At 41.8% G+C, this 26,546-nt stretch overlaps 1 protein-coding gene across 2 annotated transcripts in view; it reads right to left on the reverse strand.

The window, feature by feature from the left end:
- Window positions 1–26,546, reverse strand: part of LOC145356680 (E3 ubiquitin-protein ligase HECW1-like) — a 434,978-nt gene that overhangs the window by 362,349 nt on the left and 46,083 nt on the right. Inside the window, exon 2 of one of the 2 annotated variants that reach the window (XM_080209572.1) lies at window positions 2,622–2,679. The exons of the other annotated variant lie outside the window; for it this stretch is intronic. Coding sequence (XP_080065698.1) covers window positions 2,622–2,648 — 27 coding nt within the window. The 5' untranslated portion in view covers window positions 2,649–2,679. The remainder of the gene's footprint in view (window positions 1–2,621; window positions 2,680–26,546) is intronic. 2 annotated transcript variants of the gene reach the window in all.

The following is a 26,546-nucleotide window of genomic DNA, read 5'->3' on the forward strand; positions in this document are numbered from 1 at the left end:
TCTTGTCCCTATTTCCTGTATTTTTGTCTATATTTCATGCAGCTATGCAATACTTTCGTGAAACTGTTTAGGGACTGTGATTCATGCAAGAATTCAAGACAAAGAATTCCAACCACCCTTTGCGCAAAGGATTTTCTTGGACTCTCTTTGAATCTTTTTTTGTCATTATCTGAAACTTTGTTCCTTCTTGTAATTGCCAATTAACTCTAATTGGTGATTGACTATTACACGGGAAGCGAAGCTGTTCTGATGCCACGTCAAAAGGCTTCACTGAGAAATGTTGAGTGTGTCTTTGTTCAGACTGTCTGCTTCCCTCGCATCTTCTGAAGCTCCCGTTGCTGTGAGTGTCACGTGTGAATTAGCAATGTAAGTGTGACTGCAGGAGATGAGGGTTCTGAGAAAAGCAGAATGATGCAATTGGTAACTGAGCCTTTCTTAGCCTCATGAGCATTTATTGAACCTTGTTAACTCACTGCTGTAACATTTGTTCAGTTGTTCATAAAAAGATTGAGGTTTCAATAGGTGACAAGGCAAGGTTTTTAATTGAAATACATTTTCTAGTTTAATTTCTTATTAGATAGGAATACTTTTCACCAGAAAAGAAAGGAAACTGGGGCATCCGTTTTAATGGCATGTTCAATCAACTTTCATTATGTCCACATGGCAGTTCATTCATTTGGTAATGACATTTCTGGGTGAAGCCAGCTTTTAAGCACATCATCTATTTTAGCAGTACAGAGGATGGTACCAAATAACTTGAGTCGTTTGACCCTGCTAATGTCACTATATAAACGTACCTTGTTGTTGTATTGCCTCACAGATACACGGTGCTGTGTGAACTGTGGCCAAGCAGAGTAGCCTTACAAAGGGGTAAGGGTGACAAGTGAGTGCAAAAGGAGAATAGAAAGCAAGAGCACAGGGAGGGAGGTGGTTTAGGGAAACTGTGCAATGGCGGGAGATTAAGGTACATTGTACTATTCTGAAGAGGCTGCTGGACAGAGAGACTGAAAGAGATATATGGCAACTTTGGAATAGAGAAGGATTGGTTCAAAAACAAATCAAGGATTAGACTAAACTTGAGTGATGGGCAGAAGAGGTAATAGTACTCAAGGTAACTAGAGGCTGCTAGAGATAATAACAATCAGAAGCACTGAGATTGAATCTGACAGAAAGAAACTGAGGAAAGCAGCCTGAAGAACTTCTACTGGAACTTGTCCAACTTCAATGAGGATGCCAGCTAATCAGGTCACTGTGTCATCAGATACGAGGGACAATTTGTACTACTTGAAATCTGCAGGTTCGGCGAAGAGTGAGGGGAGAGGAAGGGGGTCTAGGATATTTTGAAGAGAAGCAGTGTATAACTTTGTAAGGTAAATTGTAATCATCAATGCTATGTTACAGCAAGAAGCTGTGCAATAATATAGTGAGAATTCGATCCATTACAGCCCCACACAGCAATGTGATTCAGATCCACCTGTGGTCAGCAACATTATCAGCACATGGTCTTGATCAGTAGGTGGCTGGAGGTAGTAATAACCATGGGAAAGATGAACAGATCACAACTAAGTATTTCTTTTTAGGTCGTACCCATTTTTGTGGCAATTCCCATAAGGGTATCAGAGCAGGTCGTTATTGCAATTAATGATATACCATGAATTCACTCTAAATTAGAAAACATTGTTCATCTTAGACTTCAAAACAAAAGCCAAGCCATTGTTAACATATCATTGATATTGCACAGGCACATAAACTAATAACACAAGTGGGGGACTTCGTAGATTTAAACTACATTGCAAGGATACACCAATATAGTTCCTTGGCAAAAGCTGTGAAATTGCGTTATTTATTCTGTGGCTGAGAAAAGGCTAATGAATTGCAATCCAGCCACTTCACACATGCATAAAGAAAAAGAGGAATTTAAAAAGTCATTTGGCTGGGCCAGCTTTCTCCATTTATTTCTTTTTTTTCCCTGAAGATGCATTTCATATATATTACTCTGTCTCCTTTTCGTCTGAGCAATGAATCTCTATCCCTCTTTGATCAGGGACTTAGCTATTTATTTTCTTTAAAAAAACCCAAAGGTTCTGCACTGCCTGTGTAACCAAGCCTGTTTGCATTAATGGGACAATATGCATCAGACTGCAAAGGGATTTCTTAATATTTTTTGATCACATCAAAGTTGCTTTCAGGTTGCAAACAATGTGTGATATTCTCAGAAGTACGTAAATCAGTAGATTCACTGCTTGGGTTTTAATAACTTAAAAACTTGTGCCACACCTTCCACAATATTTGTTTGGGTGGAACATACCTGATGCCTGTTGGAATTTTACACCTTTGCCTTTTTACATTATTGCATGCATTGACTAAGCTCAGTGAATTGCATTATCAGTACATGCTACCGTGATGTGAATGCTTTAATAAGGAAACATGAAGCATCATTGAAATAAATATTCTTGCACGTACCTACCTGTGATGTGCATATCTTTACATATCACAAACCTTTGATTACACACAAAAATGTGATGGCTCTTAACTATCAATGCATGGGGCTGCATTCCACTGTCAATGATGGTGAATGTAGTGGATAGTGATGAGTGACAAAAGCAGGAAAAAACACTAACCTTAACACTACACAGATGTAGCAGCATAATGACTCACTAACTGCAAGCACATCAAATCCTGGGAAAAGGTTAATGAAATTACTTAGCATTGATTCCATTACACAAATTATAGAAATTACATTTATAAGCATCTTGTACACATAATTCATACACAAATTGTGTTCAAATTTGTAGTTCTGCAAAACACATTTACAGTGAATAAGCAATAAAAATAAATTCCCAAATTTAACACTGCAGGCATTCCATTTCTCATTAGAAAATCGTTCCGCAGTAAGCAGCCTTTTCCCGCAGGTGCAAGAAAATTACATAATTGCTAATGAGTTTCTCATCATCAGGCTGTGCCCCCAAATATTTCATCAGAAAACATATACTAAAGTCACTGTGATGCTTAATTTTAACACATTTTTGTAGCATGCCATAATACAAGAAGCACCATAACCCTTAGAAAGAGACCAGTTCCTTTTGATAGAAAAACAACAGAGTATCTAAAATAAATACATTTTTTGCCTACTTTATGCTACTGATGCAGTGTAGAATTAACAGAATCTCCATTTCCACTGATGCCCTCCCTCTAATTTTCCTAATAGACAGCCAGAAATCCACCTCTGACAAAATTAAATTCTCTATTTAAAAAGATAACACATACCTCAGGGCCAGTTTCAGAACTCATTCTAATACTTAAAAGTGCACTTTAAAGTTACATTTCCCACCATTTTTCAATTTCATTCTATCAGATTTGCCATCGCTTGTTCATCCAACAGATGACTTGTGATAATATTGAAAAATAGCTTTAAAAAAAAGGCAGTTCAATTTTATTCTCTAATATTAACTTTACATTTCACAGTGCAACATCCAGTTATTTCTCAAATGAATCCAGAGCTTCTGCATTTAATTATTCATCCTAGGGATGTGGAATTGTCTGTGTAAAGAATATTTTCTAATGTATTTTTCCAAATGTCCCTTTCACAACTCTGCACCGTGCCCAACATATTTGAAAGAAAAGCATAATCGTCCTCAAGCAATTCAAAGTCCAGTTTACCAGCCATACATGTCACTGACTGCAATGTTCTTAACCTTACACTCAGAGAATATTGACCATTAAGAGGTAGGTGAAGGAAAATTTAACAAAAAGCATTATTTCCTTCAAATGTGTTTTCCTGTGTATCTCCTTCACATTCTGCCTAAATGTCACTCTTCTGCTTAAATTGCTGATCTTTTCCTATCCATCTATGGTGCTGGAAGAGGCCGTTTGGTCCATCGAGTCTACATCAACTCTCTGAAAGAACATCCCACCCAGTCCCTCACTTGTATCCCATCCTCATCACTCTACGCATTTACTATGGCTAACCCAGTTAACCCACACTTCCCAAGAAACTAAACCGCAATTTAGCATTGCCAAACCACCTCACCTTTGGACTACGGGAGTCAACCGGAGCACCTGGAGTAAAGTCACGCAGACAGGTGGAGAACATGTAAACTTCACACAGTCATCCAAGGCCAGAATCGAACCCCGGTCCCTGGCACTGTGAGACAGCAGTGCTAACCATTGTTCCACCATATACCCCTCATCTACCCACCTATCTATCTGCCTTGGTCAATGTTTTTATCCCTGTCCTGTATACTCATCCCTACTATTTGAACCATTCTCTCTCTTATCAAATGTGCTTCTCCCCCACCCTCCCAATTGTTTATCAGCTCTCCTCCTATCCTTCTTGATCGACCTGACTGTGAACATCTACTTTATCAGTGTATCTGTTCTTCTTATATCTGACTTGCCTGTCCATTTATCTTTTGCATGTCCATCTGCATGATCTTAAGCTTGGCAATCTAAATGCTTGCCAATTCTTTCTCTCCCAGTGAGACATGCTGCTGAAAGGCAAGGCTACCCTAGAGATGCAGCTGTTCATTGTGAGACTGGGATAGACTAGCCATTTTCACTTCATGACTTGTGAGAAGAGCAAGAAACATTCGGTCAAATGGGAGAAGCTGGGAAAGAAACAGCAAACTTGTTTGGTAAACGGGTGAGCTCTCTGATATTTTTCTTTAAAATTTGTGTGTTATAAAAAAGTAGCTCAGGGATCAAAAATTCAGTGATATCAAAAGAGACATTAACAAATTTTCAGCATGTGGAAGGATGTGTATTGAGTTTATCTAATCAAAAATTAAATACATGATGTTGTCTCTTGTGTATTTGCTCCAGAATGTCTGATTCTTAAGGAAGTAACACTGAAGCATGAGCATAAAAAGGAGACAATTTAATGTGACATGTTTCGATACATTATGAAGGGGCTTGTGGGTAAAACTTCCATTTTAATTCAGCCATTTTCAACAAATACTGAATACTGAACATCATATAACTGGGTAACAAAAAAATGTCATTTTGTGAATGGACATTTTTCTTTGTCATATTTCCAAATGAAAGAGCATTGTCAAACTGTTTAAAAATCATGAGTTTCTGTTACTTTGCCAAAAGTTGTAACAATTAAAAAAAGTTTGAGCTTCTTTGAAAAAGAACTGAAAATAGTCCAACATTTCCATGCTTCTCTTTCAATTCTCCACTGCTTTCTTGTTTTGTTTCCCTGTATTTCAGTTCCCAGTTTTATACTTAAGATCTTTCTTTGTGACAGGTTTGCTAATGCTATCCATCATCTATAATGCATTTTGGAAGATCAAATTCAGGTGCAAGTTATACAGTAAATGGCAGATCCTTGAAGCACCAAAATGTAGCGGAGTTGGGCATACAGATCCACAGATTCCTGAAAGTGGCAACACATGTAGATAAGGTGATGAAGAAGGCATGCAGAATGCTTGCCTTCATTGGCCAGGGCACAGACTATAACAGTTGACAAAATTATATTACAACTTTAGATAGGCCACATTTGGAATACTGCATGCAGTTCTGATCATCACACTACCTGTGATTGTCAGCCCAATGCCCTCCACTCTGATTGGGCCCCACCAGGGATTGAATTTCTTGTTCTCACTGAAACCACCATTCCCCCTGCCCTTCCCCATAAACCCCCACTCCACCCCGCCACCACCACCACCATCAGTGAGGACTGAGCTGGTTTTCCAATCGTATCCAACAACCCCTCCTCCTTGTAGTGATCACTGCTTGGATCTCCAGTGGGAACTAGTAAGTGATGTTATGTTGGAACCTCAATTCTTGTGTTCCCCTGACATTCAGACATCCCTGCCAGCACCCTTCAGCTGGCTGAAAATCTCATGAGACTGCAGGGAAGTGAATCTTGCTGGCGATAGGATGGGAATCTCATTTAAATCCAATTTAATGCATTTACATATGTTTAAAGGACTTCCCCACCATCTGATTCCCTACATAAAAAATTACCACCTTGCCAATGTGAAATCACCTTGGCAATGTATTTAACAAGGTGAAGCAGTTCGAGGGGAACCCAGCAAGGTCGTAATGGTAAGTATAACTCCTGGGAAGAAAGGGACTTGCCCGGGCAGTACCCTGGCACACTTGCACTGCCACTCAGCCAGGGAAGAGGCACTCGGAGAAGTGGGGGTGGGGGGAGATCCATTTGCTCGGTTTCCACTTATGTGTTAGTGAAAGTGGGGTTTGTTCCAATGCTTATTTGGGGGGGGGAACAGTTCCTCTTATCTGTGTGGGTGTGGGAAGGAGGGGGGGGGAGAGGGGGGTTCCCCAGTGCTTGTTGTTTCCTGTATCCATGAGGGAGTACAGTTTTAACGCAGATAGGGACGCCCTTTAAAGATGCCACCCTGATTTCTGTGGAACCAACATAATGACTCGAACAAAACCCACCCCACCAGCATCATAGTAAAAACCATGCCCCAGGCTTTCTGAGCAAAGTGTCAGAGAATCTGGAGATAAAACTCATTAGTGCAGCTCTCCAGCACTCGTTTTCTCACCTCAGCCAGCACTCTGTGCACAGGGTACAACATTCTACCTTTAACTTCAACACCAGTTTAACCGCAGAAAGTGCTACGTGTGGCTATCTGCCCAGTTTTGAAGTGATGTCATTTATATTCAGGCTTATTCTTAACACCATCCTAAATCCTAGGAAGACTTAAGTGCTTAAATTAATAAGATATGTTCAAAATGAGAAAATAGAAAAGTTTTATGAGAAATGTAAAAATAATAGAAAATAGTCAGTTCCCATGTGGTAATCCTGCTTGTCAAATGGAATTAGCCGAAAGCTGATGTTGCTCGTTCCCCTAACACTCTGATCATGAAACCCTAAACTGCTTTATTTAGTTGAATTGGTGAAATCTCAAACAGAAACAGTAACAACTCATATTTATATAGCACCTTTAAAAACGCCCCAAGAGTTTTCACGGGAGCATTACAAAACAAGATACATCATCGAGCCACATTCGGAGATATTGGGGCAGATGACCAAAATCTTGGACAAATTTTAAAGACTATCTTAAAGGAAGGAAACAAGATGGAGACATGGAAATGTGTAGGGAGGGAATTCCAGATCCTGGGGCTGAGGCAACCAAAGACAAAACCACCAGCAGTGAAGTGATTTGAGCTGCTTCCTGACACCAAGCTCCCTCCATTTCCCTGTCCCCTCCCCTTTACCTTCCCCACTTCTTCCCCTCTTCACTCCCCTTCCTTGTCCCTGCACGCAGTCATTCCTAAATAAAGGCTGAATCCACAGGCTAGAATCACAGGATCCCTACAGCGCAGAAGGATGCCAATCGGCCCATTGGGTCTACACCAACATCCCAATGTTGGATTTGGCCCCACTGTTCATTCACGGGTCTCAGCCCAATTTTCTGCTGAGAAGTAAGTTAATGTTTACAACTCTATTTTGTCACTGATGCCATAACAACATAAATATGTTTCACATACCTATAGTTCTGAAACAGCAATTAAAAAATTGATCACATCAATGTTAAAAATCACAGGATGCAATAGATGATGAAAAATTGAATTAGAATAGAAAAAAAAGCATGAACAAATTACTTATTAATGTGTTTTTCAGGGAAACAGAAACCCACAATACATTACTCAAATTATATTATCCACAAGATTGAGATACATGGTCAAAATACAATTATTTTTCCCTCTATCCCCAGTACAGTTGTAGCACACGTACCAGTCTTGGGTCAATGAATATATTATCCACATCTTCACATTAGTAATGTAACCATTATTCAGCTTGTAAAATTGAAACTATTATTGCGTCCTTACATCTATAATCAAAATCCATCACCAACACAAATACAGATAGATATATTAGTGAGGAATAGGCTCATTCTTCTGGTCCATAAATCAATTTAAATATCTCTTATTTTAAGAAAATCTGCACTTATGACTTCATATCAATACAGCTCACATAGTCAGTCCTAATACCACAGGGAACTCATAGTAATAGTAACAGTGTCATAATTATGGATCTGTTATACAGAAATGAAGTGTTTTATTTCTGTACTGTGTCCACAGTAACACTGATTAAATGGTTGATGTTTTCGTATTGATATTACTTTGTGAAGTTAAGCGTTCGGAATAATTCCATGACTTACTACTTGTATTTGGAGCTCAGTGACAGAATTTCAGATAAACTCTTGGTGGGGGCATTTTTAAGATGTCAGGAAGTCAAACTTGTGAAAAAGAGAGGCAACTCAGCTAATCCTTTGTGAGTTTGAACTGGCCTCTGCACTGTATTCTGCATTAAATTTAATTACATCATTAAGATTGAAAAGGATATTTAAATGTACAAAAATTGAATAATATAATTTTGCTTATGCATAGATCAGAACAGCTTTTATATGTCTTTAAAATAGAAAAACATCCCAAGGTTCATCCCTGAAGTGTAATCAGAGAAAAATTAAAACAGAGATGTTAGGACACATGACCACAAGCTTGGCCAGAAAAGCTCAAATGGAGGTGAAGAGGTGGAAGGGTTTAGGGCATAAACTCCAAATCAACAATTTTGAAGCTTGGAGCGAAGGGAGAGGGATGCACAAGAGTCCAGAGGTAAGAATTATGAAGCGAAAGCAGCTTATGGAGCTGGTGATGGGTTCAGAGAATCGAAGGAACATGACTATGTAGGGATCTAAACTTGAGGAAGAAATTTAAAATTGAGACTTGGGAGTTAATGGAACTTAGCAAAGGACTTGGTGTAGGATAGGATAAGGGCAAGAAGAGTTATGGGTGAACTAAAGTTTACAAGGGGTAATGGATGGATGACCAGCCTGGAGAGGATCAGGACAGTCAACTCTAGACATAACATAAATCATGACAGTTGATGCTACAGATGTGGATGTTCATTGCAATCATATGCTCACTTGGGTCAAATAGAACATTAAGATTGCAAACAATCTCGTTCAACTTGAGACAAAGACCAGGAACAGGCAATGGAATCAACGGCAAGAGTGCAGAGTTTGTGGTAGGGTCCAAAGAAGGTAGCTTAAGTCTTCCCAATATTTAACTAGAGAAAACTAGCTTATTCAAAGTTGGATGTTGGCCAACACTGAAGCAGTTGAGGGGTGGAGCAATTTAAGTAGGTGTCATCAACATGGACCCATGCCTCTGGATAATATTGCAGGAGTAACATGTGCGATGGATAAAGGGAAACCTGTGGATGTACTGAACTTGGATTTCTGGAAGGCATTTGATTAGGCGCCATGTGGAAGGGGATTTCTAACCAGCTAATAATATTTATGGTTGGAATGCAGTCTTTCACAGGACAAGAAATCAGTAAGGAGTTAAATGATTATTGGGCAAGCTAACAGAAATAGTTTACACATATGTGAACGCAGTAAGGGAATCAAAACAAGTAGTTATGATTTTAAAACATATATGCTGATATTTTAAATATATTTCAATGTATTGTACACTTCAGTCAAGCAAAGTTATCAAAAGGCACGGTGGTAAAAATCAATAGTTTAAAGCCAAAGGTCAGCAAATCTTATTAGCTAGAATTCCTAAGAGGGGACGTATTCTGCAACATTAATGAATAGATGCATTCATTGCCCACATAAGGACAGATATGACCCTGGACACAGAAACACATGTGTATTCAACCTGGCAGTGAGCCAGTGAGAACGTCCACTTTGACTTTGTGGTAATCTGCCATTACCAGGCAACAGGGATATAGTTAGTGCCAAGAGGGGAGGCTACGTCCAGAATCAATTAGATGAATAAGATATCACCATGCTATTAAGTATCATATGGTCAGCTGAGGTATTTGACAGAGATTCGTTTTGATGTATAAATAGAATTGATTTTAAGCTAATGAAAGGCGGAATTATTGATTAGAAAAAAGTATAATTGATCTATATTTGACTCTATACTTTAGATCTTTCAGAGAAGTTCAGTCGGTCTGTTCCAGAGCTATTTAACCCTTCGTGAGACTCCGGTCGGCTGTACATTTGTATTGTCTTGTTCCACGTTTTATGTTAAATACTTTTATTACGTCTCTTGCATAGAGATATTTGCCTTGTGAGTTTTGAATTCTTAGTTTAAGACACAATTGGCCACCTTTTGAAACTTCCCCACAACAAGCCACATCTAAGGTTATTGCAGAAAATTAAAGTTCATGTTATAGGGAGTAACATACTAGTATGAATACAAGTTTGGTTGGCTGGCAGAAAACAGAGAGTATGCTAAATGGGTCTTTTTCTACATGTAGAATGTGACAAGTGAAGACCCACAGACATCTGTTTTGGGTCCTCAACTTTTTACAATTTATATTAATGACCGGGCAGCATGGTGGCACAGTGGTTAGCACTGCTGCTTCACAGCACCAGGGACCTGGATTCAATTCCAGCCTCAGGTCACTGTCTGTGTGCAGTTTGCATGTTCTCCCTGTGTCTGCGTCAGTTCCTCCCAAAGTCCAAAAGATGTGCAGATTAGGTTGACTGGTCACAGTAAGTTGCCCCTTAGTGTCAGGGGGACTGGTAGGGTAAACAAGCAGGGTGATGAGGATAGGGCCTGGGTGGAATTGCAGTCACCACAGGCTTGATGGGCCGAAATGGCTTCCTTCTGTACTGTAGGAATTCTATGATTCTATGATGAGGGGAGCAAAGGCATGGTAGTTAAATTTGAAGATAGCATAAAGATAGGTAGGAATGTATATTGTGAAGAAGTTATAAGGGGTGCGATCTTACCAGCTGTTCATGCCCCATTACCACGGCAAGGGAAGATGGAAAATTTGGTGCTCAGCCAAATCTCTGTTCACTGCAGCTGGACCAGAAAATCCATTAGCATAAAGGTCGGAACATTCTGCCCAAGGAGTGTGCAGATGGAAATAGATAAATAAGTGGGCAAAAATCTAGCAGATGGAGTATAACATGGGAAAATGTGAAGTTGTTCACTTTGGCAGGAAGGATAAAAAAAGTGTTACTTTAATGGAGAAAAGTGTTCAATTTCCAGCTTGGGTCACTGTTTGTGCGGACTCTGCACATTCTCCGTGTGTCTGCGTGGGTTTCCTCCGGGTACTCAGGTTTCCTCCCACAGTCTAAAAGACATTCTGATTAGATGCATTGGCCATGCTAAATTCTCCCTGAACAGATGCCGGAGTGTGGTGGCTATGTGATTTTCACAGTAACTTCATTGCGGTGTTAATGTAAGCCTACTTGTGACACTAATAAATAAACTTTAAACTTTGAATGCAGTAAGTGAATCAGAACAAGTAGTTATGATTTTAAAACATATAGGTTGATATTTTAAATGTATTGTTCACTTTAGTCAAATAAAGTTTCCTAAAGACATGGTGGTAAAAGCCATTAGTTTAAAGCCAAAAGTCTGTGAACCAGCTAGTCAGCAGCGGTCTTATCGGGAGGATTCCTAAGAAGGTATGTATTCTGCAACATTTATAATAGATCATTCTCTGCCCAAACACAAGGATAGATATGCCCCTGGACGCAGGAACACATGTCTATTCGACTTGGCAGTGAGCTGGTGGGAATGTTCACTTTGACCTGAAGGTGGTGTCTGCCATTACTAGGCAACAAGGATGTAGTTAGAAGGGTGCTCACACCTGGATTTGAAGAATGAATGAAATATCACCATGCTATTAAGTATCATATAGTTGGCTGAGATACTTGACAGAGATTTATATAGATGTATGATTACTAAATGAAATTGATTTTAAGCTCAGGAGAGGTGGAATTATTGATCAGGAAAAACTATAACTGATCTGTATTTGACTATGTATTTCAAATCTTTCAAAGAGGTTCTGTCGCTTTATTCCCAGAGCTATTTCACCCTTTAGAAATCTCCAGTTGGCTATATGTTTGTTTTGTTTGTTTTATGTTAAATTAGTTTTGTTACATCTTTGCACAGAGATACTTGCCTTGTGAGTTTTGAATTGTCTAAGTAAAGGCACAGTTGGTCATCTTCAAATTTCACCACAACAGGAGGGAACAAACACATATAAAGTTTAGGATGGGGGTGACTTACTAGTTGCATTTGGCTTCATGAGCAATGGAACAGGGGAAGCAGCAGAGGCAACAAAGGAATATCTGACTGATCTAGTTGAATTTTTTTAGGGGCCATCGCGGGAGCGTGCCTAGATCTTGGCCAAGTTTCCGTTTATGTTAGCGAGTTCAAATCTGCTAGAATGCTGTCGATTTTTGGAGCCAATTAAGTTTTAGAATAATGCAAATGTACAACAAGCCTGTCAGGGGATGATCTTACCAAAAAAATTCTAAGTCCAGAACAAGTGTGAAAATGGGAAAATTTCAGATCCATTCTTTTGGCAAGGCCACCAATTGAATCTTATGACACTCTGCACAATAAAAAAAATCCTCTATCTATTTTCTGCCAATAGGGGGAGTGGGCAGGGTCTAAATCACCCAAAAGCTGGTTGATAGCAGCAGAGGATGCCATTGCGCATGTGCAGGTTTCTGTGCTCTCAGAGCACAAATATCTGTCACTGCTTCTGCCACTATAGCCAGCCTGACTTCATGGCACAGCACCACCACCCCACTTTGTTACTGCGGGGCCCTGCAGCTGATCACGACCCTCAGCTGATCACAACCCCCCCCTCCCAGAACGATCATTCCCCCCACTTGGAATGATCAGAACCCCCTGCTCCCTCCCCACTGATCACAAGCAGCAGACCTTCCTACCATCCATCTCTGTTGCAAAGCACACAATGGCCACCCTCCTTCCCCCTACCAATTGCTGCTGCAGAGCGGCAGCATTCCCCTCCCTCCCCCTTGCTATTGCAGAGTGCCCATCAGCCAGTGTGGCGCAAAGGTAAGATCGTGGCCTATGGGGCTGTTATTTCAGCAAGGCCACCGGTCGAATCTTATGACACTCTGTGCAATAAGATAAACCTCAATTTGTTTTCCACCAGTAGCAGTAAGTGGGCAGGGCTTAAATGGCCCAAAGGCTGTTTGACAGCAGCAGAGGGCACCATTACACATGTGCAGACTTGTGTGTGCTGCGGGCACAGAGATCTGTCAATGTCTCTGCCGCTATCAATCAACTTCCATGGCCCAGCACCTCCACCCCCTGCTACAGTCCAACTCCGCAGCCAATCGTGACTTCCCTGCTCACAACCATCACCACCCATGCCCCCACCCAGAACAATCGCAACCCTCCCTTCCTCCACTGATTCCTGTTGCAGAGCAGCAGGGCTCTGCCACCACCCCCCACCGATCGCTACTGCAGAGTGTGCAGCGGTCCCTTCCTCACTGATTATGGTTGCTGAATGTGCAGTGGATTCTACCCCCCCCGAACCTAAGTTGGCCATGCTCCCCTAGGTTCCACCCTCTTGGCACTGGCACGTGCCTGGTGGGCACTGCCAGGGAGCTAGGCTGACAGTACCTGGGTGCTTGCACTGCCCAACGGGCACCCCCTGCCCCCAACCTCACATGGAGGCCTCAATGGCCTCTGGTTCTACCAGGGAGACCACCATGTCTAGTCCCCCTTGATGGGGGGGGCATACTTGATCCTTGTCGGTTAGAATCTTCCCCAGTGAAGCCACAGAGGCAAGTGAGCCTTAATGACTCAACCCTGGGTTCACTAATTCTATTTAGATGATATTCAGTGCCGGTATGAATGCAAGAGGTGAGAAATTGAGCGCAAACCTGATTTCTCGGCTGTCTTGAGATCTTACTGGCTTGATCCGCCCATTGGCTGGCAGGGTGCAAAGGTAAAATCGCTCCCTCTGTCTTTGATATATCTGAATTTCACCTATTCACTGACTCAGCGTTTTCCTGAATTAATTTTCTCAAAATGTATCTAGTTGTCTTTTCAATTAATTTTAGAACTGTGATTACCTTCCTTGGTATTTTATCTCACATATCTTTAGGTCTTTGATAAGGCAACAGACAGTAAGCTCATTACACAGCTTCGGTTGTGAGAAGGGACAGATATCTGTCAAGCTGGGACTTTGGCTAAAGGCTTTCAGACTGAGGAAATCGGGGTTCCCCAAGAATCAATGCTGGGGTCACTGCTATTCTTAATTTACATTAATGATTGGGGCTTAGGAACATGTAGCTTTTTACCTACATTTTCAAAGATACAAAACTGGTAGGTATAGCTAACACAGAGGAAGAGTTCAGTAATAATACAAGAAGAAATCAGAAAACTTTCAGATGGGCAATTAACTGGAAAATAATTTTAACTCAGTATTTATGGTCTGGTGAACTTTGATAGACACAGCAGGAATAAGAACATAAGAAATAGGAGCAGGAGTAGGCCATCCAGCCCCTCGAGCCTGCCCCGCCATTCAATAAGATCATGGCTGATCTGTCGTGGCTCAGTTCCACATTCCCACCCTCTCCCCATAACTCTTAATCCCCTCGTTTATCAAAAACCCATCAACCCACGTCTTAAAAATATTTAGCGAGGCAGCCTCCACCACTTCAACAGGCAGAGAATTCCAGAGATTCACCACCCTTTGAGTGAAGAAGTTCCTCCTCAACTCCGTTCTAAACCGCCCCCCCTTTATCTTGAGGCTATGCCCCCTAGTCCTACTGTCCTTTCTGAGCGGGAAGAGCCAATATAACCCACACCTTCCAAAAATAGGAAAGTGAACAGAGTGGAAGAGCAAAGGAATTTAGAATATGGGAATAAATCATTTAAAGCAGCCCCACAGATCAGCAAAGGAATTTAAAATGCTAATGAAACATGGAAGCTTATTTCGAGGGATATTGAATTCTAAAATTCATGTTAAACCTCTATGGGACCATGGCAGGTTGCACTTAAAATTAAGTTACACTAAGGCTGCACTGTCTAGTCTCCACACCATTAAAAAGACCTGGAAATACTGAAGAAAATGCAAAATATTTTGTCTTTCCTGAAATATGTGTACATCTATATAATTATGCTTTTCAAATTTCTTGCAATATTTTCAGAAGAAGATCAGTAGAAAACTCAAAGGGGAAGAGTATATGTCCAATTACACCCTTTCTTTGGGAATTAAGAATATACTGACGACCGTGAAACCATTGTCCATTGTCAGAAAACCCTCTGGCTCACTAATGTCCTTGAGGGAAGGAAATCTGCTGTCCTTACCCAGTCTGTCACTCTAGACCCACAGCAATGTGGTGACTCTCAACTGCCCATATCCCATGAATGATTTTTAAAAGTATATTCTGCTAACATTACAGCAGGAGTGAAAATCTCTGCAGAATTTCTATTCCTTCAAAAGTCTGAAATGTAACAAGTCTCTATCATTTCACAACTTTCAAAGGAGCCAGACTTGATCTTGCTAATGTAGTGAAATTGTGACCAAACAATGATGCATGCCTGAAGTGGCCTTCCAAGTCAGGTAGTGAAAGAAAACATTTTGGAGTCACCCAGAAGGCAGCCGGATGCTGTAATGGAAGCTGTTTAGGTTTCTGTGGGAGAAAGAGTAGGGGAGCTGAATAGCCTTCCACATTTGTAGCAATAGGCCCCTCTGGCAGATTTTGTGACAGCCAGAATCATGTAGTTGCATGGGTAGATTCCCTCCAGCTTCCCATCCTCCCCAACTTGACAGCAGTTTGACACTGGAGGACCTCAGATGGGAAGCCAGCCCTTGCCTCAATTAAGGTGACCACTTACATCAAACCTGTATGGAACCATGGAAGCTGTACTTAAGATTAAACTACACTTAGACTATTTTGTGCAGCCTATCATTAAATAGACCTGGAAATATTGAAGAAAGTGCAAAGTTTTTTTTCACAAGAACCAAACCAGCACTGAGATTAGTCATCAAAAAAGGTTGGGACTTTTTTCTTTAGAAAAGAGATGACATGGAGACTACCTGGAGGGTCAATATGGAGAGAATGTTTCCACTTGTGGAAAAAATATATCTACGGTTCCTACTTGTATATTATAGATATTAATAAATCCAATAAGGAAATTATGAGTTTCTTAGAAGGTTAGAATGTGGAACTCATTAGCACAGGAAGTGGTTGAAGCAAACAGCTCATGATGCTCTTAAAAGGAAGCTAGACAAGTACAGAGAGGGCTTTTTCCTACCTAGCTTCAGTTTTTAGGCTGGACAGCTCTGGGGAGGGAAACATAAGAATAATTTTGATTTTGGGTGGGAAGGGCTAGGCGGGTTCTCCATCAGAAATCCCCATCAGACTCCCTCCTCCCCTGGCCTATCCCCAAAACTCCATTTGTCCCCTCACAAACCTCCAGACCTTCACTACCCTCCCCGCCCTGCGATCCCTGCCACTTATCTGCCCTCTGATTCCCAGCACTTAGTGCCAGGCAGCTCCCTGCAGTGCCTACTCCAGCCACTGCAGCGCTGTGTCTGGAGGAACCGAATCTGATTGAACAGTGGCTCTCCAGGGTGGGACTTCCTCCTAAGTGAAGGATGGAAGGCCTGCCTTATGCCAATCACCGTATGTTAATATGGCATTCGGGCAAGTGGAGTTGGCTGGACTGAAAATTCATGAAAATTCAGACCATGATTATAATCTTTGACTGGCTTGACAAATGAGAGTTGTCTATAAAATCACAGAATGTGCAGAAGTTGGGTCCATCGAGTCTGTACCGACTCTCCGACAAAGTATCCCACTCAGGCCTAATCCCTGTAATCCCACATACTTACCCCACTAATCCCCACAATATACACATATTGGGTCGCCAAGGGGCGATTTAGCACGGCCAAACCACCTAAACTGCACATTTTTGTTCAGTGGGAAGAAACTGGAGCAGCCAGAGGAAACCCACGCAAAAACAGGGAGAATGTACAAACTCGACACAGACAGTGACCCAAGCCAGGAATTAAACTTGGGTTCCTAGCACTGTCAGGCATCAGTGCTAACCACTGTGCCACTGCTTAAATGTTTAAAATGTGAAATAATCCCATATGCATGAAAACAAAAATATAAATTCTGGGGTCAGTTCTCTGCACCTGGACAAATATTGGTTTCAGACAGCGTTTACAACAAGAAAATATATTGAGTTTTCACTGAGGGCTGATAAAAGCCCCATGCTGCAGTAATCATTTCACTGTTGATAAAGTACAATCTGAATAGGGCTTCATATGTAAACATAATGCAACCTCTCGACTGTAGTGTGTAAAATGAAATGGTTCTGATCGGGTAATTTGAAAGCATTTCCATGTGGTGCAATCTCCTTGTTGCAAACTGTAATGAAATAAGTGGAGCATAACTACATAATAAAGAAAGATTTATTGGGTTGCATCAGAACAACTGGTGCAATATTGTAAAGCATTTTAAAATACAGTTAAGAATCAGTGCTCATTTGACTATGCTTTTGCATAAATCTGTTATAAATATTAGTTGACGAGAATTATTGTCTGATTATTTAACAACACAGGTCTTTTCGTACTACATAGATTTCCAAACTAACAGGTTATACAAAAAATTGGAGCAAAGCATCTCCCAATTCTACTTCAGATGCCTTCAGCATCTAATTTGTGACACCCCCTTAACTTTCCCAACCTTAGACCAAGAGGCTCCTTCATCCAGATCAACGGGATTTTCCAGCTGCGCTTGTCTGAAGATCAGAAAATCCCACCCGATGGCATCAGACCTTTCCAAAGTCTGTGTCACATCCGCTACAATTCCCATGGTGGGCGGTATGGGAACATTCCATCTCTAGGCAGATTTCTTCTGTTGGATATTCTGAACAATATCACGGGCAGGATTCTCTGGCCGCGCTTGCCTGAAAACCGGAGAATCCCACCTGACTTCAATGGACCTTCACATGGTCCATCCCTGCCTGCTAGAATTCCATTGGCTGGTGGGATGGAAGAATTCCAGCATGTCTCTGGGCAACTGTTTTGGCTCAAGAGAAACATTGGAAAACCTTGAGGCCACCCATGGACACCTGCCCATGCCAATCCTGGCCCTCTGTGAAGCCTCCTGCATCATCCCCTCAGCGAATGACAAGCTCATCATGGCTACTTTTTGCCTTCTTAAAGGGCCCCCTGTTTCTAGGTGCCAGATTCAAGCTGTTTCCAGCATAGCTAATAGAGCACCAATCTTATCCCCAGGCAAATTAGGTCCTTTATATTTGAAAATCACAAATGTCTCCCAATTGAAACACAATCCACTCATTCTCTTTCTCTCTCCTCAGGTGCTCCCAGAAACATTTAGTATTTTGAGCACTTTCTGTATTTATTCAGATTTACAGTATTTTTCTCATAGTTGTGAATATGGATTGTTAATTATTAAAAAGAACTATTTAATAAGTCTCATTTCCACAGGAATCTATAGACATAAGGTGGAATTTTCTATTCTACAGAATAGGTCTGGTGGTGGGCAAGATACCCACCAAGCAGGGATATGGGTGAACAATCTTCTGCTTTTCAGCTCATTAATTGTGCATCCATGAGAATCTCATGAATCTTGAGTTAGGGTGGGCAAGGATTCACCTGTCCCATGATCACCTCATGAGGTCAAAGGTCTTGGCACCAGATTTACAGGGTACTCAGATAGGCATTCCCTGATTGAATGCCAGGAGGTCCACATTACTCCTGTAGAGTCCTTGTGGCCACAGCTCATACTGGAAAAAAATTGCGATGTGAACAAACACATCCCAGGACACACAAAGGTGCTTCCAACATTCCCTTTCACTCATCTGTAGCTAAGAACACAACCGACGATATAACCATGGTTACGCCAATGCTTGCCTTTGCAATGGTCCATGTTTGCCAGCCTCTTGACCTTATAAAGGCCCCGCAGCCTCTTGCTGCTCAGGCCTTTGCTCCTCCTGGCTCTGTGACAACCTGTGATGGCTGTTCTCTCCATCTGGATGACAGCCATTACCCGGACAGAGATGCTGGCAGCCTGCACCATTGACACCTCAATTGGATGTGTGAATGAATTGAAGTAATATATTAAGTAATCATGTCCTTTACAGGTTTCCTTCCACTTTAACGCCAGCAAACAAATGCTAAGCCTTCATCTGGCCTCTATCTAGACATGGCATCTCCACCCCAGCCCTTCCAGATAAAGGACACTCTAGGGGACTAGAGATGAATGCATATGGAGACATTGCTCTTTGACCAGGTCATGAGAGCCATGTGCAAGATGCTTCACATGGACACATTTCCACTTGTCTCCACTTCCCACAAACTCCAAAGACCCAGCATTGCCTTGGCAACATAGAAAAACAAACTGCATAATCTCAACTATGACCATTCATCTGCGAACATGGTGGGTTTGGAGTCACAAGTTGTCTGTCCTCCACCAGCTGTGTCCCTTGGAGGCATCCACCTCCCTTCCCCCTTTCATCCCTGCCTCTGACTGCAGCCAATGAGAAATGGCACAGAATGAACGGCCATTCCACACCTTGCTGGGATTTCAATGTTACAAAACTCATGAGTCAGGAACAAACTTGCTGAAATGCGGGCTAAACTACAGAATGGAGAACATAATCAAGCATCTTTGATGTCCAGTTGCCTCATTATTATTAGGGTGTTCCTTTAGTCAACCATGTGTACTGACCTGCAACTCCACCCACCCAAAAAGACCCACCTCTTACTTCCAGGAACCTTTGATTTTGATTTGATTTATTATTGTCACATGTATTAGAATAAAGTATTGTTTCTTGCACACTATACAGACAAGACGTACTGTTCATACAGAAGGAAATGAGAGAGTGCAGAATGTAGTATTACAGTCATAGCTAGGGCATAGAGAAAGATCAATTTAATGCAAGGTAGATCCATTCAAAAGTCTGACGGCAGCAGGGAAGAAGCTGTTCTTAAGTCAGTTGGTACATGGCCTCAGGTTTTTGTATCTTTTTCCCAAAGGAAGAAGGTGGAAGAGAGGATGTCTGGGGTGTGTGGAACCTTTAATTATGCTGGCTGCTTTTCCGAAACAGCGGAAAGTGTAGACAGAGTCAATGGATGGAGGCTGATTTGTGTGATGGATTGGGCTGCATTCACGACCTTCTGTTGTTTCTTGCAGTCTTGGGTAAAGCAGGAGCTATTCCAAGCTGAGATACAACCAGAAAGAATGTTTTCTATGGTGCATCTGTAAAAGTTGATCTCATCAACTGTGTGAGTCAATGATGGTTTGGAAAATAATGCTCGTCACCTTTCAAATTATTCCATCACCTTCTACCCATCTATCACCAACCAACATCTTGCCCATCACCATAGACTCACCCATTATCATCATTCCTTACTCCTCTGTCACCCTTGAACGCTGCCCCTGGTTGCCCTGGATCTTAACACAATCGACCTTCACATGCCCCTTTCTTCAATCAGTAATGACTCCTTATGCCCACCCTGATTTTGCTCCCTCTCATTATCCAAGCTACCTGTCTTTTCCCCCTTTATGATCTACCCAGTGAGACCTTCATCTACCAGGATCTCACGCTGGGCCTTCCACCTATTGCATCCCACCCTCTGTTTGTGACTGCTTCCTCTTATCACCATAACCCTGAGTTCTCTCCCAGGACACCACTGACCCTGCGCTCAAAGACATCCCTCCCCCCAGCACACCCACTCCATTCCCAGATAATCTCATGACTGCCCTCCCTGGCACTCTCCACTATAAGCCTGCCTCCCCTGGCCAATCTATGCTCCACCATATCATCCCTCCTCCCCACGTTCAATCTTCACTTGCCTCCCTTGTCCAGCGTTGGCGCATCATTTGCTAACGGCTGCCAGTATGAGCAAAGTTATGCAAGGTTCCCAACAAGGAGAAAGCAACATCTACCGGCCTCAATGTTATGGAAGAGGTCAAGCTTCCAGGGGCAATGTATATAGTCATAAAACTAAATGATCTAAATTCTCACTGGTGGGGAACTGAATTTGGAGGGGAGCTTAATTCCAGTGAGTTGGCCTTTCAATGAGCATGCATGAGATGATACTGCATGCAAATCGGCCATACAACACTGATCACCAGGAAGCTTGACCCACAATAACCCACCTTGAAAGTTGGGAGAAGAAAATTCTGACATTTGGGAACAGATTTTATGCCTCTCCCCAAATTACGTGCCTCTGCCCCCCATAATTCCCAAGAAAAAGAGAACAGAGGATGTTCAGTAAAGAGAGACAGAACTCAGAAGAAAGCTGAGATGCCAGGAAGACACCTGAAGTAACTTTCAGGCTTGTGAGATTGTAGTCCAGCCTATGGAATGTGAATTGAAATATCTGTGGGAATCAATGGCTGGACCTCAGAACGGGCAAACCCCTTAAAACAAAGGGATCCTAAAGGGGTTGGTGTAAGATCCTGGGCTGGATTTGCAGGTCAAAGCAGAATGGATGCAGCATTTAAAAGTGTAATTTGGAAACCTGGGCTGGATTTTAGGATGCAAACTATTAAGGAAAAGCATTATTCTGAGAGTAAGCTTTAAAATATGTTTCTAAACTCTACTCCCCATCATTTGGGAAAATCCTGAAAAGAAAATTACAGACACTAACTTGGGTTCAAAGAGAAGTGTGCACTTGACCACAGTCATCTTGTGTCCGTCAAAAGGACTTTGTGTGCTAATGAGAGTGGTGAAGTCACTACGGTCCTAGATGACTATAGGTTTTAACGGGGAGAACTGATTGATGGTGATTTAACCTGAGGATCACCATACCTCAGGTGAGCGCAAGGTTGAGAAGACATGGCCTTCTTGAATAATCTCAGCCTGTACGGGAAACAAACACATATTGTTGGTGTCACTTTACATCACTAACCAGCTATCCAGCCAACTTGAGCTAAACTGACTTCCTTAATGAGACGATTGTAGTTTTAAATGTACTGTGTCATCCATGTTAATCTCAAACCTATTTGTTGGGCTAAGGGGTGAGTAAAGGAATATTGTATTATAATTCAACATTTTCATGTTTAACAATTGCTTAACTTCTTGTTGTTTATACTAATTAGCGGTTCTGTGACTGTTTCTCCATGTTTTGTTTTTTACGGTCTTTTGAGCCAGAGTTCCATTCTGGAACCTTCCTGTCCAGTTATAACACCGACAGGGATCATATCAGATTTAAACATCAATTTCTGACAATTGCAGTATTTACCTTTTTTCATGACCTGTTGTCCTCGAATGTTAATTTTTTAGCTCTTTCCTTGTTATGTCTGCTAACTCTGCACACTCTGAGCAATGAAGCTGGACTTCCATGGGTTTCAGTGGAGTCTGTGGATGGCACGGCAGCACTATGGTTAGCACTGCTGCTTCACAGCACTAGGGACTCGGGATTGATTCCCAGCTTGAGTCACTGTCTGTGCGGAGTTGCACGTTCTCCCCATGTCTGCATGGGTTTCCTCCAGGTGCTCTGGTTTCCTCCCACATTCTGAAAGATCTGCTGGTTAGTTGCATTGACCCAAACAAGCACTGGGCTGTGACAGCTAGGGAAATTTCACAGTAACTTCACTGCAGTGTTAATGTAAGCCTCACTTGTGACTAATAAATAAACTTTTACTTTTTCTTCTGCTGTAGTGAGGAATTTCATTTCTGCCTTTAGCTTCCAAACTTTTTCTTGGAGCATTTCTCTGATTTTTCTGCCCTTTCACCTCTTCAGCTTTTCTTTAGATCAGAATGCTCCTTTGATTATTCCTTCAGTTTTCCGGAATTTTAATTTTCTTTTGTAGTCTCCATGAAGTTTTAAAACTTTCCTTCACTGTTATCATGTTGTAAGGTGTTAGGCGTAGTTCAGTAAGTCCTATTGAGGTCTTCATAGGTTTATATGGTTCAACAGTAAGCATTTATTAACTACTAGAAACTATATACATTGATGCAGTAAAGGTCCAAGCTAGGAGCTGTCTCCAAGCTTGTTACTACACATGGCTCTGTCCAACATTACACTGACCCCGGGTGCATCACTGTGTGGTGGTACTGTACTCAATCCCATGTTAACCCTTTATATGCCTGACCCTTTTACTACAGTCTCCACAAGGACCCTGCAGTGGTCTCTCCTGCCAAAATTGATGACACTGTGACAGATTGGTGAGAGTGAAGTAACATGTTCCCTGTTGTTTTCCTCACTATCTGCTGCAGGCCTAACCTGATCAACTTTCAGGAGTTGGCCAGCTCAGTCTGTTGCTGCTGAGGTGGACTTTGCAGGGTGAACTGAATACGGTGTGTCTTTGTTGTGTGTCCAATGCCTGGGCTAATGATGGGTTCCCCACCTGGTTTTACTTTTGGACATTTTCATAGCATTTTGATACAACTGTATGCCTTGTTAACTGCAGAGAGCAGTTAAGGGTCAACCATTTTGTTATGGGTCAGGAACCATGTGTAGGTCAGGCTAGGTAAAGTCAACAGCTTTCTTTTCCTGGAAGGCATTAATGACCAGAGACATTTTTACAATAATCCAGTAGTTTCACAGTCACCCTTTCTAACACTAGCTATGAAGTCCATTTGAATTTCACAGTTGCCATTCTGAGATTTTAACACATACCGCTCTCATCAATCCAGGCCTCTGATTCCAAGTCCAGAAAAGTACCACTATGTTATCACATTCAATCTCAGGAAACTAAAATGACTTGAGTGTCACAATGAATTGTCCCTACTAACTCACACCGTGGCCTGAATTCTCCGGCTTCTCACACCTTGTCACCGCTACCAGTGATAACGGAGAATTTGGCACTCAGCTAAATCTCTATTCACTACAGTTGGACTGGAAATTCCCAGCTACAGATGAGGTCAGAGAATGTGGCTCTGTGTTTCAGGTCTGCCCAATTTCCACCCCTAGTCAAAATCGAGTTTGCGTATATTTTTAATCTTGCAACACATCAGGACCAAAACAATATTTTTTATTCATTCAAGTGATATGGGCATCACTGACTAGTAAGAAGTCTCACAATATCAGGTTAGAGTCCTGAAATTGTGACTCACCTAACGAAGGGGCAAACCCTGAAAGCTTGTGGGTTTACTAGCAAATAAACTTGCTGGATTCTAACCTGGTGCTGTGAGACTTCTTACTGTGTTTACCCCAGTCCAACGCCGGCATCTCTACATCATCATCACTGACTAGGCCAGCATTTATTGTCCCTCCCTAATTGTCCTTGAGACTGTGGTGGTGAGTTATCTTCTTCTAAGTCTATGCAATTATATATATATAAATATGCATTCTCCATCATAGATTTACCTAGCTTGCTCTTAAAAGTATCAATGATATTCACCTTAACAACTCCATGTGCTGTTCGAACCACTCTCTACGTATAAAGGTATTGATCTTTATCTTCCTCCTTTGCCTCTCTTTTTGAAAGTACTGACACTTGCAGAGACGCAGTGGGCAGGATTTTCCGGTCCTTCCCACCGGCGGGATCTTCCTGTTCTACTACAGTTGACCGACCATGGCAGATTCCCTGGGGTGTGGGGCAAGCAAGCCATGCAAAAGCCCATTGACTTTGGCATGACTGGAAGATCCTACCTTCAGTCATCTGCTGTGGGGAAACCCGCAGTGGGGTTGAGGGATGGGGTGGAAAATCTGGGTCGCAATGTCACACCCATGCGGACAAGAGCCAGAAACCTGAATCATTGGTGGCAGTGGGCTTTTTGACCATGAGGCCAAGAGGCTTATTCCCTAACCAAATTCCCCTTCCCATCACACGAGGAAAAATCTACACAAAAACTGTTGCACATCGACAGTGTCAATTAGACTCCTGCCAGTCATAATGGAATATTTTTGAGAGGTTGGCATATAATTCAGAGGATTAGTCTGCCATTTACAGAGAAAGCTTACATTCATGAAATAAAAATAAACCTACCAAAAATACCATTCTGGTACAGATGGTAAAACTCCAGTTATTCCTTTTGTTAAAATAGCTACATAATTTTCAGAATTAGGTTGTTAGAATTATACAAAATGTGAAATAAGTTTTGTTTATTTATTAATGTCACAAGTAGGCTTACATTAACACTGCAATGAAGATACTGTGAAAATCTCCTAATTGCTATACTCCGTCTGTTCGAGTACACTGAGGGAGAATTTAGCATGGCCAATCCACCTAACCAGCACATCTTTCAGACTGTGGGAGGAGACCAGAGCACCCGGAGGAAACCCACGCAGACACAGGGAGAATGTGCAAATTCTGCATAGACAGTGACCCAAGCTGGGAACGGAACCTAGGTCCCTGGTGCTGTGGGGCAGCTCTACTAACTGTGCCACCGTGCTGCCCTAAGTGGCAGGGTGGTGAACCTGCTCTAGTATTTTGATTGGAATACATGGTATTCCTGTCACCCAGATTTGCCAGTGTGCACATAACTGGAAATCTGTTGTATGATGTATTCCCATCATTGTTGCCTAATGATGGTATGCCTACCTATATAGGTCAGCAATCTGTATACCTGAAATCACATCTGGCAGAAAATCCCAGAGTAATGTCAGCTCCCTGTCTGATTTTCTAACACCTGCCTAGTCAACACTGCCTGATTAGCGTAGCTGAACAGAGAATCTCAGGCTGGGCTCCTCATCTCTGGGGGAGGTGTGGGCGCCGTTTCAACATGAAGGCTTCGATAGAATTCCTTTGAAGATTTGATTTATGAAGCTCCTTCAAAGGCCATTTTTGAAACTGCTTTCAAAGAATTTGTTTTCAACCCTCTTGTGATGGAGTTATTAGGAACTGATGTCTGTTCTTTCACTCCAAGCTTACTTCAAGCTGCACACAGCCAGTCTTTTTATTCAGGCAGTTACCGATTCAAAGAAAGTGTGTCAAAGTGAAAGACTGTAAAATAAATTGATTGAGATAGCAAGAATTCAATCCCAGTAAATTATTCAAACATGCTGAAATATATCATAAATGTGCTTTGCTGTTTTTACAGTGCACAGGTTTCTATCTCTATTGGCTGTGCAGTGATATTTAATAATATGCCGGTGGCATGGGGGCACAGTGGTCAACATTGCTGCCTCATAGGGCCAGGGACTCCAGTTCAATTCTAGCTTGGGTCACTGTCTGTGTGGAGTTTGCACATTCTCCCCGTGTCTGCATGGGTTTGCTCTGGTTTCCTCCCAAAAGATGTGTTGGTTAGGTGCATTGGCCATGCTAAATTCTCCCTCAGTGTACCCAAACAGGTGTCGGAGTGTGGCAACTAGGGGATTTTCACAGTAACTTCATTGCAATGTTAATGTAAACCTGCTTGTCTCATTACAGAAAAATTTGATGTGTACTAAATCTAAAATTATTCTGTTGGGGCCAGTGAATGTGTTAGCTGCAATTAAGACATAGCATGCCACAAAAACCATATTACACCGCATTCAACAAGATGCCATTTTTATCATGGGTATCTGACTAAGAACGCAAGAGGTGAAGTTCTCTTCAGTTCAATGCTTTCTAGTCAACTTCAGTTTAACTATGCATCTGCAGACTCCAAAGGTTTCTCTCACTTTCAGAGGAGTCATGAGGGTAAACACTGGCAGAATCACCATCATTACTACCACAGAAACTGGGTCAATAAGAACAGCAGTGCATATATTGGAATGTGACACTAGTGACATGTGTTCAACACAGAACTTTTAATTATATAGATACTGCAAATAACATGTACTGTAGGCTTGTGGTAGTTAACTGCTGGTGTAGTAAAGGTTGTTGAAAATGAATTGCTGCATAGAT

Source organism: Carcharhinus amblyrhynchos, chromosome 2, assembly GCF_965287045.1.
Source record: "Carcharhinus amblyrhynchos chromosome 2, sCarAmb.v2.hapA, whole genome shotgun sequence".
NCBI lineage: Eukaryota > Metazoa > Chordata > Chondrichthyes > Carcharhiniformes > Carcharhinidae > Carcharhinus > Carcharhinus amblyrhynchos.